At 41.2% G+C, this 16,558-nt stretch overlaps 1 protein-coding gene across 1 annotated transcript; it reads right to left on the reverse strand.

The window, feature by feature from the left end:
• Positions 1 to 3,062: 3,062 nt before the first annotated feature.
• On the reverse strand, positions 3,063 to 5,699 carry adra2c (adrenoceptor alpha 2C). The gene is made up of 2 exons (XM_034093151.2): positions 4,048 to 5,699; positions 3,063 to 3,266 (listed from the first exon to the last, which is right to left on the reverse strand). The coding sequence occupies exons 1-2, from the start codon at positions 5,369 to 5,371 to the stop codon at positions 3,160 to 3,162; spliced, it is 1,431 nt and encodes a 476-aa protein (XP_033949042.1). The 5' UTR covers positions 5,372 to 5,699; the 3' UTR covers positions 3,063 to 3,159.
• Between the last annotated feature and the right edge of the window lie 10,859 nt (positions 5,700 to 16,558).

A 16,558-nucleotide genomic window follows, 5' to 3' on the forward strand; every position in this document is an offset into this window, starting at 1 on the left:
GATAATAGACACACTCTCAAATAAATAAGGTAAACACGTTAACATACGTGCTGATGATGAAGACAGATTTAATTCAGCTCTCCTCATTTGTCCATTAAGCCCAGGAGCATCTTCAAAGACCCGAGTTAAAAGGGGACATGAGGTAGGACAGTGCCGGCTGCATCTCCATCTGTGCATTTTCTGATCGTGTTGCTTCAGATCTGCAGCAGAGGAACAAACCGCCAGCAGTGTGAGGATGCGACCCGCTGACACAGCAAGCTCTTTGATGAGGGAGGGGTGGCAATGACAGAATCCATGTTCGCGTCATCATGGAGGCAAACTCAGTCAGCTTTCAGAGGAGGAAAGAATGAGGCACAGAGAGAGCAGGGCTGTGTTATATGGCTGGTCTGGGTCAGTGGACATTATCAGGTTATTATCACTTTCTGGTTACTCAGACCAAAATCTGATGTTAGGTTCTCGGACGAGATGGTTTTCCCAGCTCACACATAATTTAACATTTTCCACATACACCATTTCAGTAAAAGCTGAGGCAGCTGACCCCTCTTTATGGATCCTTTATACCTGGTGCATTATGACTGAACACAGAAGCAATTTTCATTACAGAAGGATAGAAGGGTTTTCTGTAATGTCGAGGTTAGCCAGTCATTCTTATTGATGCTACTCACGAGAACTCAGGTGCATGATGAACAAAATTGAATCTAGTGCCCTTTATTTAATTTGATGCAACCTCGCACTTCATTCCTAACCACCCATCAGGCTTTGTGGAAGCACTCCTGGGTGCAAGCAGTTACATCTCTGGAGAAAATGAATCCCTAGCAGGAAAGAAATGATATTGTGTACAGCTACAGTGTCTCAGACAACAGGGGAGCCAGAGCTGTTTCTGAAAAGGAAAGAGTAGTTTTGTAATTTTAACAGCAAAACCAAATCTGGGTAGATAATACTAGATTTATCAAAATAATTTTGCAGGCAGAGTGGAACTCCGAGAAGTCTTCGTTTTGAGACTGATTCAGGGTTTGATGACGTTGTTGTGTACGATGTTAAGATCGCTTTTGTCTGTTAAGCTTGTTATCTGAGTATTTTCTGTTCAGGGCCTCATTTACAAATTATTCTAAACTTAACATCTACAGTCAAATCCAAACTCTTCATCCCGCCACCATGTTCACAAATTGATAGAAGCACTGTTTCAACCAATCAACGAGGATTCATTTATATAAGACCTGGAACATTAGTACCAACTTTATATATAAAAACGTAAGATGAACAATGTATCCAAAGATCCGTTAAATAGACAGGTCGAGAGAAAAGATCCACCCCTTTTTTTCATTGTAGAATCTTGAAATGGTATTATCTGCCATTCTACGGATGATTTTTAAATCAATTATTTATAGTGTAAATAAGTGGTTCCCAAATCTAACCCTAAACATAGGAGCTCAAATACCCCTTCATTAAAAGCACCTGTCATTTTCTAAAATTGTTTAATGACATTTTCTCTAACGTCATCTTAGTTCAAACGAAAATCACATACAAGGGGAAGTGTTTAGATATCCTTTTCATACAAGGCATATTAGTTCTTAAATTGTTAATGTATTCTGGTTGAGTCTTAATGTGAAGTTTGTATTCAAGTAACCACTTTGAATAAAGGGAGCTGGATTACTTTTCAAATGGTTAGTTCAGATGAATCGAACTCAAACAATACCACAAACAAACCAATCGATTAAGGCAGCAGTAGAACAGCAACTGCTGTTTGATGCAAGGGTACTTTTTTTGTTTCAATGGAGTCTGGGGGATTTGAAAAGGGCATAAATAAAGGCTTCAGTTCCTCGCCGGAAAGGGCTATCTGATATTCACTTAAACTGATACACTCGTACATTTTGCTGCTGCCCCCTTCCACAGCAGTATATTGCTTTACTTCTGTTGTGGTACTCCTGTCTGTTTTTCCAATATGGCTCCAAACTTCATCTCCTATTGATATTACACTGACACTGATTAAGTGCCTCATACAACCCTCATTTTAAAATCCAAACTATCCCTTCAAAGTGGAAATGTCATTGATATAATTTTACTTTTTATAACATCAGTGAGTGGACTTTTCTTTGCTAATGCTCTTAAACAGGAATAACAACATCATACAGATTAATAAATGAACATAATCGGCGCGGCAGTATAAAACAACCATTAATACAGATAACGAAGAATCCGGTCATGTTGTTTTCAAAACGACAGTTGAAGTAATCTCTTTATTTGATCTTTTGAATGTGCTCAAAGCAGAGAAGTAAACACTTGCTCTTTTAGAAAATAGACAGGACGGTGTAACATGAAAACCTTTCAAAGCTTTGTTCAATATACAAACAATACATTGTTATCATATTGATACATTTGTGATTATGAGGAGCCACACAATAATACTGTACTGTTTCAATTATTTACAAGCAAGGCATAAAAGCATCAGACCTTCAGGCTATAAATGTAAAGATGAAATACTGACCGTATATGTCACTTTAATGTCTTGTATAATATTATTAATGTGTGTGTGTGTGTGTGTGTGTGTGTGTGTGTGTGTGTGTGTGTGTGTGTGTGTGTGAGCATCAGACATTAGAAAAGAGTGATAAGATGTTTGGTTTTTACTGGCTAAGTGCTTTTTGTGGTTGCAAGGGCAGAAAAGAGGATGGTGGAGAATAAAGAGACACACAGAAACAGGTTATACACACACACACACACACACACACACACACACACACACACACACACACACACACACACACACACACACACACACACACACACACACACACACACACACACACACACACACACACACACACACAATCAAAAACTGGCAGTAGGAATACGATGCGATACATTTTTATGCTTACTTCATCACCAGAGTTTCACTGTTATACACATTTTCCTATCGTTCTCTTCCACACACACACGCACGCACGCACACACACACACACACACACACACACACACACACACACACACACACACACACACACACACACACACACACACACACACACACACACACACACACACACACACACACACACACACACACACACACACACACACACACACACACACACACACACACACACACACACACACACACACACACACACACATAGTGAAAGCTTCAGTAGGTGCCCGTGTGGCTCAGCAGTACCTCTGTTTTCTATCTTTCTTCTCAGAGGGGAGTAGAAGATGTATACTTATGCCAGGGAGAGGTATTTGCCCGTGATTCCACTCAACTGTACATGCCACTGTATCCAGATTAAGTCCCAACCTCATGTTCCAACACACGTGCTGATAAAAGTAAACTGCAGCTCCCTGGTCAGACCCTTTTGACCTCCAAACACACTAAAGCAGATATGACTTTTTTTTTGGAGGATTACTTTTTCTTTCTTTTTTTTGTGAAACTGTTTTGCTACTGAAACAGTAAGCAAGGAGCCCCTTCGTCCCATTGGTCCTCGTGCGACATAATACAAAGGAAAAGAGAAACAGAGTGACGTGACAGTGAGACAGAAGAACGTCATAAGCAACGGTTGTCAAGGTTGCAAAGATTGTCATGGCCTTCGCATTATATTCAGAGAATGAGATCACATTTGAAATAAAGTGTCTTTGTAAACTCATCGCCATCCAGTGCGGATCATCCGAGTGCAGCAACTGAGGCGTGCATGTATCACAGTTACTGTCATGAGTCCGTTTTTTTGTATGACAATGAGGGGAGAAAAAGTCAATGGGAAGGGGGAAATGAGCCGAAAGCCCACATCAGTCCTACAGCAGCCTGCATGGCGTTGAATTAAAGCCGCCTCAGTGAGTAAGAGCTTACTCTAATATGTTAATACCTTTTCGAACACCTTAGTTAAATCAATCCTTCATTTCTAGCAGCAATCCCTGAAAGTAAAGGTGTTTAAGCCCCCCACTCCCTTCAGGCCAGCACTTTATCATACAGCTCAGAACAGTTTGAATGTATCTGCAGGGTAAAGCTTCTATTACAGCCCCATACAGAGAGCATTCAGAAAGAGCGTTTCCATGACTTACAGAGGATCTTCTGGAAGGCTCTGCGGAAATCCTGGTTGAAGATGGTGTAGATAACCGGGTTTAGCGAACTGTTACAGTAGCCAATCCAGAAAAAGAACTTGAACAGTGTCTCAGGGATCTCACATGGCTCCCGGCAGATCCCATACAGGCTGTAAGAGAAGAAGAACGGGAACCAGCACAAGACGAAAACGCCCATGACGACGGCAAGGACGAAAGTGAATCGCTTTTCTCTAGCGGCAGAGGCTTTATTGCGGTTGACGGTGCTCCGGCGTTTGCGGCGAGATGAGAAAAGCTCCATGGATTTGGAGCTGGAATGCGACTTCCTGCTGGAGTATTTGGAGGCGGAGCTGCTTTTGCGGCTGGACTTCCTGTCCTTTCTTTCATCACGTTGATGTTTGGAGGAATTGGTACTTTTCTTAGGTTTCTCGTCCAACGAGCTGCTGTCTTCGTAGTCATCATCGTGGTCCGTTGGTGGATGTTTGGGCTCATTCGGTAGAGGGGATCCGACTGCATGCTCTTTGCAGTGTCCATTCTCACGTTCTTGGTCCTTTATGCTTTCCCTGTTGGACTTTACTGACCCGCCTCTTCCTGATTCGGCTTGGTCCATTCCATTCTCGAGTGGGGAGTCCACATCTCTCTTCTTCTCCGACATCGTTCTGGTCCTGTTCTTTGCCACTTGGTATATCCGAATATAGACCAGGATCATGATGACACAGGGGGCGAAAAATGATCCGATACTGGAGTAGAGGATGTACCAGGTCTCATCGTTCAGGATACACGTGGGACTGGCCTCATTGCTGCTCCTGTCCATTGATATCAGTGGTGGGAAGGAGATGACAGCTGAAATCAACCACACCACCACAATCATGCCTTTAACTCTTTTAGGTGTTCTCTTTAAGTTGTACTCTAATGCCTGTGTCACTGACCAGTACCTGTCCAAACTGATGGCACACAGGTGAACAATTGAAGAGGTGCAGAATAAAACGTCCAGAGCCAGATAAATGTCACACCAGATTTTACCAAAAAACCAGTAGCCCATAAGTTCATTTGCCAGAGAAAAGGGCATGACCAGTGTGGCCACCAGTATGTCTGCACTGGCGAGGGAGACGAGAAAAAGATTCTGGGGTGGTTTTAGAGCTCTGCTGGTTAAAACGGCGATCACAACGAGGACGTTCCCGACTATTGTAAACAAAATGAGAAAGCTGACAAGTCCAGCCAGACCCCAGATAGCAAGCTGGCTGTACTGACTCAGAGATGTGGAATTAGAGGAGATATTTTCTGCCTCTATTCCGTCCTCCAAGCTGGATCTATTTAAAAAATCCATTTTTACTTGTTTTTAGTCAAGGAACGACTTTTAAAAAAGTAAAATGTGCCTAAATAATCTGTAGTAATATCCCATTAGGACCTAAGCGCGTATCTACTGTAATGTCAGTAGATACGATAATGTCATTTTTCCTTTCTTCTCCTCACCTGCGATCTTCCATCTCCATGCACGCAAGTCTCTCCTTTAGAAAAAAAGAGTGTGAGAGAGAGAAGGCGATATGCAAAGTATGTTAAGTCCTTATTCCAAAAAATATGCACGCTGCTCCGCAGCTGAATGTCCATAGTAAGAGAAGGCTCCCTCCTCAACGCGTCCTCTCCCATTCTGACTGTGCCCGCATCTCTCCACCTCCGCGTCCCCGCTGTGTCCTGAGAGGTTTGTAACAACCACGTGTCTTTTTTTCTTTTTTTATATTACAAAAAAACTAGAAACGACCCGCTGCGCTGAGAAAAGACAGTGGCGATGCGGAAGAGAAAACTGTTAAATAAGCCGACTACATGATACAACTGCTGTTTTATATTTGATCATGTATTTAGGAGAAATTAATGATAATAGGCTAGGTTGCTACTGCAGGAGCATTTGCGTTGCGTGTGTCCTGTTTGTCTGCAGTGTAAGATTTGTTGCTGACAGTTACAGATCGGACAGCAGCCCATCACTGACTCGCTCTCTTCTGATTTGACTATTCAAGGTCTGTTTCAGTATGAGTGCGCGCTCGCGTCCACTATAATGTACAAAGTCAGCAGGAGCTAGGGGCTGTCAATACGCACAGACTGACAGCTGCGGAGTGCCGCACCAAGCACCTAAACGCGCTCTGCTCTGTCCTTCCGTGCGCACACTGGAGGTCAGTGTTGCAACAGCCAGCCCCGGACACACACACACACACACACACACACACACACACACACACACACACACACACACACACACACACACACACACACACACACACACACACACACACACACACACACACACACACACACACACACACACACACACACACACACACACACACACACACACACACACACACACACACACACACACACACAGGTAATATGAGCATCATTAGAAATGCAGTACACAATACATCCATCCATGTGAATAGATATTCCAATATGTAGCCCATTGATTAACATGCAATACAAATCGCAGGAAATTATAAAAACGTAGTTCATGTGACCTTGCAGAGGAACGTTTTTATAATTTCCTGCGATTTTTATTGTGTGTGTTTCGGTTATGGTAATTGTGTGATAGATTAGAGGATGACATGGTGCAGTTGTGAGTTTCTGTTCTCAGTTTTGAGGATAATAAAGGCATAGGCTGTATTATCTTCATGTAAAGCAGTGTGAATGCTAGAAAGGGGCATGATTAATGAGTGCATCCTCTGGGTGGTCTTTATCAGGCAATAAATAAAAGGGCTCGATTAAATATGACCATGATTAGGTTATCTTGTACGGATTCATGTGGTTTCATTTCCAACAAGGATATATTCGCAAGGATATATTCCCACTAGAGATGAAATAGTAGAACATAACTTCACCTGATTAAATGACCAACATTATCACAGTTTGTATCTCAGTATTCTTCAAATATAGTTCAACAGTGTTTATATACCTTAAGTTCAATGGCCTATAATTCTACATGAAAACTAAGAAGTCTGAAGTCTTTGCAACCATGTTGCAACAAGGTGAAATGTTTTCACAAGAGTAGGTTACATGCAAAGCTACTGGATGCTTGACAGTTTTGAACACAACGTGTTCTTATTCAAACTTGGTTTAATGGATGATATAATATCCAATGTGATCATGCACATTTTACTATGGTAAATATTGAAACCGGTAAACTTCAACATTTTTTGTCTTATCCTTTTTTTTCTCTGCACCCGTCAACGCCTTCTGATCTGGGTGGTGTTACTGCCTGGAGAAAGCTTTTCTTCCCTTTGGCGTAGAGCCTGGTATTACGTTCCTGGCCCAGTACGTTTATTGACCAGTCTCCTGGCTAAGTACCTGTCATTAATCACAGAGCAGCTCAGCCATACTGAATTAAAGAGCATTCGCAACTCCAAATTGATCCTCATTAAGGCTATCAGAGGGGATGAGGAAGGCCCGTGGTCCACGGGGAACACAGTCAGGGCGGGGGACAGTCTCTAACTTGTCCCCCCCCCCCCACCATTCGTGAAACACCCTGCTACTTCTCATGCTGCCTGTTTAAATTGAACTAAGGCCAGAGTGTAGGTCAGCATGGATGCACTCTAAGCTGATTTTCAACAGACAGACAAGCCTTATTAACGTCATTAAGTTGTGTCCCGGGGCCACAGCTCTGTCCATATAATTGGGGCACCAGTGAGCGATCTCAGCTATTACCGAGCCCTTTCTTGTTTCCTACATTGTGCTCTGCTGGAAGGGATTAAGTTTGCTCGTCCTTATTCAGATAGCCAGAAGCCTGCTTTTGGATGTCAAGAAAGCTTTGTTAATCACTTTTATCTCTTTCTATCAAGGCGCTGTAATTTTTTTGCTCTTTTAAAACTAGTGACATGATAAATGATCGTCCTTTTGAGTGTTGTTTAGTTGTATATTTTTCTGGTTAAGCTCCTGCAGTGGCACAAAGTGAGGTTCTTGTAAAGATGTGGTAATTGGTTTGCGCTACAATGCAGCATATGTGGGAGAAGCAATCTGAGCCTAATACGATTCATCGAATAGAGATCCAAGACCTTAATAATACCTGATGAGTTTTCACAAGGTAACAAGACCAGCCTCTTGTGGCACTGTCAAAGCCAATACAGCGAGTACTCTGGTTATTACGCATCATCACACGATCAACTCCTCATAATAGCTGGAAGTCATACTGCCAAAGGCGTTTACCTCCAGATTATGAACTCTTATCACACACATTGTGGGCACAACACGATCACAGAATGCTAAGTCAGCCCCATGCTAACAAAGCAAAAATAAATCAAAGCTGTACCAGTAAGCATAGACACTTCTAATTTTCCCTCCATCACTAATGTGCAGTGGTATCCGTATAAGTCCCACGCTATGTGCAATATTATATTATATTATTATTATTATTATTATTATTAGTATTATTATTAATAATGCTATGATAACGTGCAATTACGTAACTGCCACTACGTTTTAATTGTTGCACTACTAACTACTAAATACTGCTAATAATGATTGCATTGATTGTGTGACCATCTATGTTTCTATGTTTCATGTTGTCGGTGGATGTTTGATTGCTCTTTTTCTGCTGTGTTTATTGTGTTTGTTGTATTGTGTTACTCTGTTACTCTTGCACAACAATTTCCTTCGGGATGAATAAAGTCTTATCTTATCTTGTCTTATCTTAAGGAGGTATTGCACCAGCTGTTGACAGTGACAAATGGCATTGCTATGCGCTGGCAGACAACTATAGAGCCAGGAACGAATAGTTCAGGGGAGCAACACCTAGCCCAGGGGAGATTCTCTCTGCCGGCATCCCCTCACCTCAGAGAGCCTTCTTATCTAGTGCCTTTCTTTGACAAATTACCTTGTAGGAAAAACAGTAAAACAAGATCAATGAAATTGTTGATTGGGACTCTCGATGGAACATAAAGTTGGGGCCTTTCTATATTTCTTAGCCCGCCATATCCTTTTTTTTTTAAACAACCTCATATCTCAGCAACTGATCCTAACCATTCTATCATTGGAGTATAGGATTGTCAGAACTACAAGGGTTCAGAGCCATTAAAAAGCTAGGAGGAGCTATATATCGTAGAGCCTCCAGAGCATTGCCAGCACATCCAGTGACCTTGGCAGCATTGTCCCTGTGAAGCAGCAAGCTGGATATCAAGCAGGATGCATTTTAAACAGAATAGATCAGATATTTCTTGGATTTTATCATTTAGCTTTGAAAAGAGAGACAAGTGTTGCATTTCAACTATGCCAATAACCTCAATGTCAACAAAGAAAAGATCCTTAATGGATTTACAAACTGGCTTGCACTAAATAGTGCGATGGCTTTATTGTAAAGAGTACCAATCAGGTGAATGTTGACACTCTTTTTATCATCTTCTTTTGATATTTAAAATAAGAACTTAACCTAAAGTATTCTTTAATGTTTAAATAAAGGTTAATTCGTTTTTATGTTTTGCACATCCTCCAATTAATATCTTTGTACATCCTGCACTAAACTGTTTTATTGTAGAGATCACTCACAGTATCTTCTTGATTTTTTATATTCTATATTTCTATCATTGATCTTCTACTTTCCCCCTATTTTGTATGTAAATATAACATATTCAACAAAACCAATCCAATAACGTGCTTTACCCACTAGGCGGTGCGGGTTAAAAAACTGTCAAGTTTGAAGTGTTAACACAATAAATTATACTTTCCAGTATAAGTTTCCAGCTTAGTTCATGACGGATGTATTTTGTTATCCACACGTATATTTTTTTGATATTTGAACCTAACAGTCAAAGACAGACAAGTGTTGAGGAGTTGGAAAGGTACACACAGCATACAATGCCATAATAACTTTGTATAACATCTGAAGATGTGTAGTTTTATTCATGCTTTCACATAATTTTACAGGATATTGCTATATTATTTCACATATTGTAGTTCTACACATTAATATCTGATTTGTAAAACATCATAGACAGAAAGCTATATCCGTCATTTAATGGTAAGCTATTTCAATTCTGATTCCATCAATGTGTCTGTGGGGCGGCTGTGACTCAGTGGCTAGGGTGCTGGACTTCGAATCAGGGGGTAGCAAGTTCGAGTCCCACTGCAGTCAGCATGTCGTTGTGTCCCTGGGCAAGACACTTCACCACAAATTGCTCCTGTGGGGATTGTCCTCAGTACTGAATGTATGTAAGTCGCTTTGGATAAAAGCGTCTAACAAATGACATGTAATGTAATGTCTCCCATCACCCAAAACCCCTGACTATTCTCTCTCATTCTTATATTCAAAGAAAATCAGTAATATATTTAAAAAGTACAAGTCCCTGTCTATGCACCGTTATGGTGTAAATATAGCCTATTTACCAATTGGATCAAATATAAAAGTCAGCAGAATTAATGTTGATACTGCAAGGAGACGTATTTTGTGAAGAGAAATTGAAGATGTTGTTTAATTGCTGATATGTTTATGATCCACGTTACATATTCAGTTTTGGTGACAGTTCTTCCAGTTTGTCCAGATGTCTTCTAATCAGGGCTCTATAAAGAACTACGGCAGATGTGTAATATGTAATGCAGCCGAACCGTGTATTACCAACCCAGTATCACGGCAAGACGTGAATATGTGACGATTTACCATGCTGGGAGACGTCACGATTTCGTCCCTTCAAACGTGACAGTTAAACGGTATTGTTAACATGGCCCAAATACCCGGAAATGCCAAGCAAATGCTGTACCACGACGGTCGGTTGTTATTGTCAATATTAATATAATAATGATTTATTTTTTAATAGTCACACTCGATTTTGCCGATTTTCTTGTTGCCCCAGCTGGTCGACACCTCTTTTAGCAGAAACAAAGGCTACATTAATGTATTAAATCTATGTTAATCCATGTGTGCGGTTGTGGAATTAACGGACGTGACGTTGTGTGATTGCGTTGCCAGGCAACAACTTTGCTTCATGTTAATTTACAAACTCTTCAACTAGAACCGTAGTTATATTTAAAAACATTTTAGAAGGCCTCACGAAATACTTTATGTAAATTAAAATTTAAATGTGAAGGACTGTGTGTAAAACAAAATACATCCGTCATAAACAATACCGGAGACAGACGTAGGCAAGATCCTCTGCTCGGTGATTGGATGGTTTAGCCACAATGCACGTTGGGATATGGTGTTTATGCGAACAATTTTTTAAAATAAAATAATACTTTATTCCGAGTGTGCTTGCTTTTCTCTTTGAAAGTCATCACATAACACTATTGTAATACACGGTTCGGCTGCATTAAATATTACATATCTGCCGTAGTTCTCTATTTATAGAGCCCTGATGAGAAGACTTCTAGACAAACAGGAAGAACTGCCGCCAAAACTGAAAACGTGACGTGGATCATAAATATATCAACAATTAAACAACATCTTAGATTTCTTTTCACACAATACGTCTCCTTGCAGTATCAACACTAATTCTGCTGACTTTTATATTTGATCCAATTGGTAGATAGGCTGTATTTACACCATAACGGTGCACAGCTGATAGAAAGGGACACCTAGTGGTTAAAGCACGTTATTGAAATGTATTATTTGTATTATTCCAGTTATTTAATTGAATCTGGCTTTGTATGATTAAAAGTAACACGATCATCGACCCAACGCATTCCCCCATTGTTGTTGTTTTTGTGAGCGCCGATGGGGAGAAAATCAGCTACGTAAACGGTGACGTCATGACGCAGCAGTGGCAGCACCAGTCGGGCTCTGGCGGTGTGAACAAAACGGGGGCTGAAAAGGTTAGGGTTTCACACCAACACCATCGCAGATTAAATTAAATAACTACTCCTCCAACCTTGTACTTTTCTGAGTGCTGTGGTTCATTGATTATTAATGTGTTTTAGCTGCATTTACCGACCGCTGCGGCTGCAGTGCTGCTCGTCCACCGGAGTTTATTCTACTGTTAACTCACCCCAGCGGCCGCTGTAAAGTCTTCACTGTCTGACTGTCACACAAGCAGCTGATAAATATCCCCAATTCCCCATAAGTGAATGTGTTTCAGTATGAATTGCTAAACTGACTATATTGACTACTTGTTGCTATCCTATTGTGGCATAAGCCATTTTCTACAGGCACATTTTACCGGCGTATTTTTCATTATGATTCTACTTTTGATAGTCCGACATGACAACCTGTGCAGCCCATGTATTGATTCCATCTGATAGCTACTATAATACAAAACAAAACGTCTGCCTGCTCTCCACAATGATCAATGACAGCAAACGGATGGTCAAAGTAAGGTACAAATACACAGAATCACACGAAGCCTGGTTAGTGTTGCCTGAGTTTATAAAGTGTGTGGTTACGTTTGCTCAGCGCTACTGCTTGTTTAAACTTTTATTTGCCGTACAATTTTTTCGAGCTTGCCCCAGTGAGATGATAGTGAACTGTTCATGAACTTGTCATGAAAAGTTCATGAAATATCAGTGAACCATATTCATGAACAGCTCATAAACAGCTCATAACAAAGTTGATGAACTGTTCATGAAAGTGTCATGAACATTAAATGGCACTAGGGCAGTTCATGAACTACTCATGAAACTCCTGTGCTGGAATGGTTCATGAACAATTCATGGAATATGGTTTTAGGCAGGTTCATGAACAATTCATGAAATGGAGTTTTCAGTGAGTGTGTAGGGATATTCAGTTTTCAACCAAGAACATATCAAGAACTGTTCATGAACATATCAAGAACTTTTCATAACAACTTCATGAACCATTCATGAACAGTTCATACCCAGTCACTGAATATAATTCAATGGCTGGCTATGAACTGTTCATGTACATGAACTGTTCATGAACCATTGACTGTGGGTCAATTGGCAACCATAGAAAACAACAATTATGTCAATCACAATGGAACTTTACTCAAATTAACAAACAAACAAACATACATGTATACAGGTGGAGCACTACAATTAATCCTATCACTATTTGAATCAGTTCTTGACACTCAGCTGCACAAAAAATGTTGTTACGGGTCCCAAAAGCTTGGGTACCACAGCAACAATAAATGATTTCTGTAGAAAACAGAAAAGTGCAGCAGCAATAATTATACACAGGATCCGGTAGATCGTCTGGAATGCTTCTTATTCAAAATTCAAAGTACACAGTTACATTCAAATAGCTGAACTTTACAAACATCACATTTCTCCATTTAAGTTATCTGTCTGTCACAGTCAATTACTGTATCTCAAGGAGAAATTCAACATAGTCAATATAAATTATTACATTACATTGCATTTAGCTGACGCTTTTATCCAAAGCGACTTACAATAAGTGCGTTCGACCAACAAAATACAAACTTGAAGAAAACAGAATCATATAAGTACATCAGGTTTCATAGAGCAAAAACATTTCAAGTGCTACTCAACTGGCTTTAGGTAAGCCAGTCCATAAGTGCTTTGTTAATAGTTCTATTGCTCGAAGTGGAGTCGAAAGAGATGAGTTTTCAGTCTGCGCCGGAAGGTGTGTAAGCTTTCTGCTGTCCTGATGTCAATGGGGAGCTCATTCCACCATCTTGGAGCCAGGATAGCAAACCCACGTGTTTTTGCTGATGGGAACTTGGGTCCCCTTCGCAGCGAGGGTGCAGCGAGCCGTTTGGTTGATGCAGAGTGGAGTGCACGTGCTGGGGTGTACGGTTTAACCATGTGCTGGATGTAGGAAGGGCCAGATCCATTCGCAGCATGGTACGCAAGTACCATTGTCTTGAAGTGGATTCTAGCAGTTACCGGAAGCCAGTGGAGGGAGCGGAGGAGCGGCGTGGTGTGGGAGAATTTAGGAAGGTTGAAGACCAGACGAGCCGCTGCATTCTGGATAAGCTGCAGAGGTCGGATGGCACATGCAGGTAGACCAGCCAGGAGGGAGTTGCAGTAGTTTAGGCGTGAGGTGATGAGAGCCTGGACCAGAACCTGCGTCGCTTTCTGGGTCAGCTGGGGACGCATCCTCCTGATGTTGTAAAGCGTGTATCTGCAGCAGCGGGTTGTAGCAGCTATGTTTGCAGTGAAGGACAGGTTGTTATCTATAAACACATAACGCTATCAAATAATACTTTCTATCAATATATCTATCTTTACCAAATATAACATATTATGGAGATCACAAAAATACACTGTCAATGTTAATAAACCAAAAACAAGGCAATGTACCTGTAAGACTGCACTCAGGTAAACAAAACATATTACCCGTGCGCAGCAGCTAACCTGCCTGCGAGCCTTCGCTCAGGTCACATTTACCCAGGCGCGGCTGAAGCCCGCGAAAATGGCATCTATTGTTGCCGACAGTTTAGTATTTTTAAAATACCGTTACTATGTCAAACATGCTCAAAACCTTCTGACACACTCTCCTAAACATCTCCAACATCATATCTAATTCACACAAGTTAACATCGATCATTTTCATTATGTACTGACCTGTATAAAACAGAAAAGTGGAGCAGCAATAATTATACACAGGATCCGGTTGATCGTCTGGATTGCTTCTGAGGAGGGGGCGGAAGTGTCGCCCCTAAGATAACCCAGATGTCACCGCTCACCTGCCAAAGGTTCCACCTTGGCGCTACTTACTCGTACTGCTTCTCAAACAGTACAGATAAACCATAAAATGATATGAATGTCACCAAAATAAATACAGATAATGTTCAGTTTCAAATTCACTATTGTTTTGTTTTAAGATTAAAAGTTTTAAAAAAGAAAGAAATGTTCAAATAGTAGATGAATATTCAAGAGGTCTTTAAAATCATCACACTGATCATAAAAGTCTGTCATGAGCAAAACAGGAACTTTATATGAATGAACAATGTTCATAAAAATTTCATGAACTGCTCTTTAAAATGGTTCATGAGCATTTTAAGAATTTTGGTTCATGAACATGACAAGTGAACATATAATGAGTTGTTCATGAATGTTTCATGAGTGCTCATGAACAGCTCATAAAGTCATGAACTCCATCTCGCAGGGGCTGGTAAGAACTGGTTTTCGGGGAAAAGAGCCGGCTCCGCTGCAGTGTGAACAGGAAAAACCGGTGCTTATCACGCTCAAGCTCCGAACCGGCCCTGGAACCACGTTGGTGTGAAAGGGGCATGTGCGGGCCCCCGCATCCGGTTCGACCTGACTATGGCTGTGACTGTGTGTGTGACTGACCCGAGCATGCGCCTCGTCCTTCTGATAGCTCCGCCCCTTCGCTCCAACCCCCCTCCCTCCACCCACATCTACAGTTGAAAATTACTTTAGCGACACATTCATCGCAAGAAGTGTAGCAAAAGTCAAGGCCGCAGATTCGTCGATTTATACTGCCACAGAACAGATTCGTGAAGTTGTAATGACTGATTTGAGAGGTTGTAATCACCAAGTTGCAGTTGTAATGGAAAATATATTTTAAAAATATGTATTTTTCTGGAAGTGAACATTTCATCTTTAACTTCATTTTTTTCTACAAGCTACAAAACTTAAATTTTTTTCTGTGACTTCAAATTTGGTTCACAGATACGTGGATATGTTATACAAGTAAATGTATGCACACAGGCTCAGATTTGTTTTCTGCAAGTTCTCACATTGTACTCTACAAGTGCTCACATCAGGTTTTACAAGCTCTCGCATTTTGCACCATCTACCTTCATATAAACCCCTATAAGCCTCTGCATGAAGTCACCATCAAACGTAGTAAATACAGAATTTAGTTTGCTGTCTGTCAAATGCCTTTTTGAATTGCTTTTTTCTTTTACGAGGCAGATATTCTGTACATAAAATAATTATCTGTTTATTCATTCTTTGATAACTTCAGATGAATGCAACAAAGATGTAGCTGTAACTCCATCTTCACTCCATGTTCTTATTAACAAATCAAATATCAACACCAAATATCCAATTGCAACTATGAACTCATTTTGGCCTCATACAACGATTGATTCTATATCGTATAAGGCTTCGCCCTCTAAGGCTATCGCTATTGGGTAATCCCACTGCACGTGTGCAGCACTGACAGACTTATTCCACGCCCACCTATGACGTGGGCTCCACCTCCGGGCTCACTTCCGTATAAATAGGAAGTAGGCCCTACAATCCACTCCTACTTTTCTTCAGCACTCCGTTGCAGAAGCATTGACAGGCAAGTTATTTTAAGAGCTACTTACTAAAAAGCAAACATTCCTGGTTCCCCTGGGCCCATCCTCCCTCTCCTCCGGAGGGGAGAAACAGGGTGGGGGCCCAGTGTCAACCCGACATATGAGTTACGACCGGAGCTCACGGTGTGAGTTTTGCCGGGGATTAGAGCACGCAAACGCGGCTCTCACTCCCCAGGTGTCGTGCACTCATTGTGTCCGTCTCCCTCTGGCCCACAGACAGTGGCGAGCGGACGCTCTCGCTGCTGCGGCCGAGGATGATTGGCTAGTCCAGGAGTTTTACTCTGTGGACCAAGCCCTTTATTTGAGTGGTACGCTGTCACCACTCTTCCTACGCTGTAATTGGAGGCAGT

Source organism: Pseudochaenichthys georgianus, chromosome 1 (assembly GCF_902827115.2).
Source record: "Pseudochaenichthys georgianus chromosome 1, fPseGeo1.2, whole genome shotgun sequence".
NCBI classification, from domain to species: Eukaryota; Metazoa; Chordata; class Actinopteri; order Perciformes; family Channichthyidae; genus Pseudochaenichthys; species Pseudochaenichthys georgianus.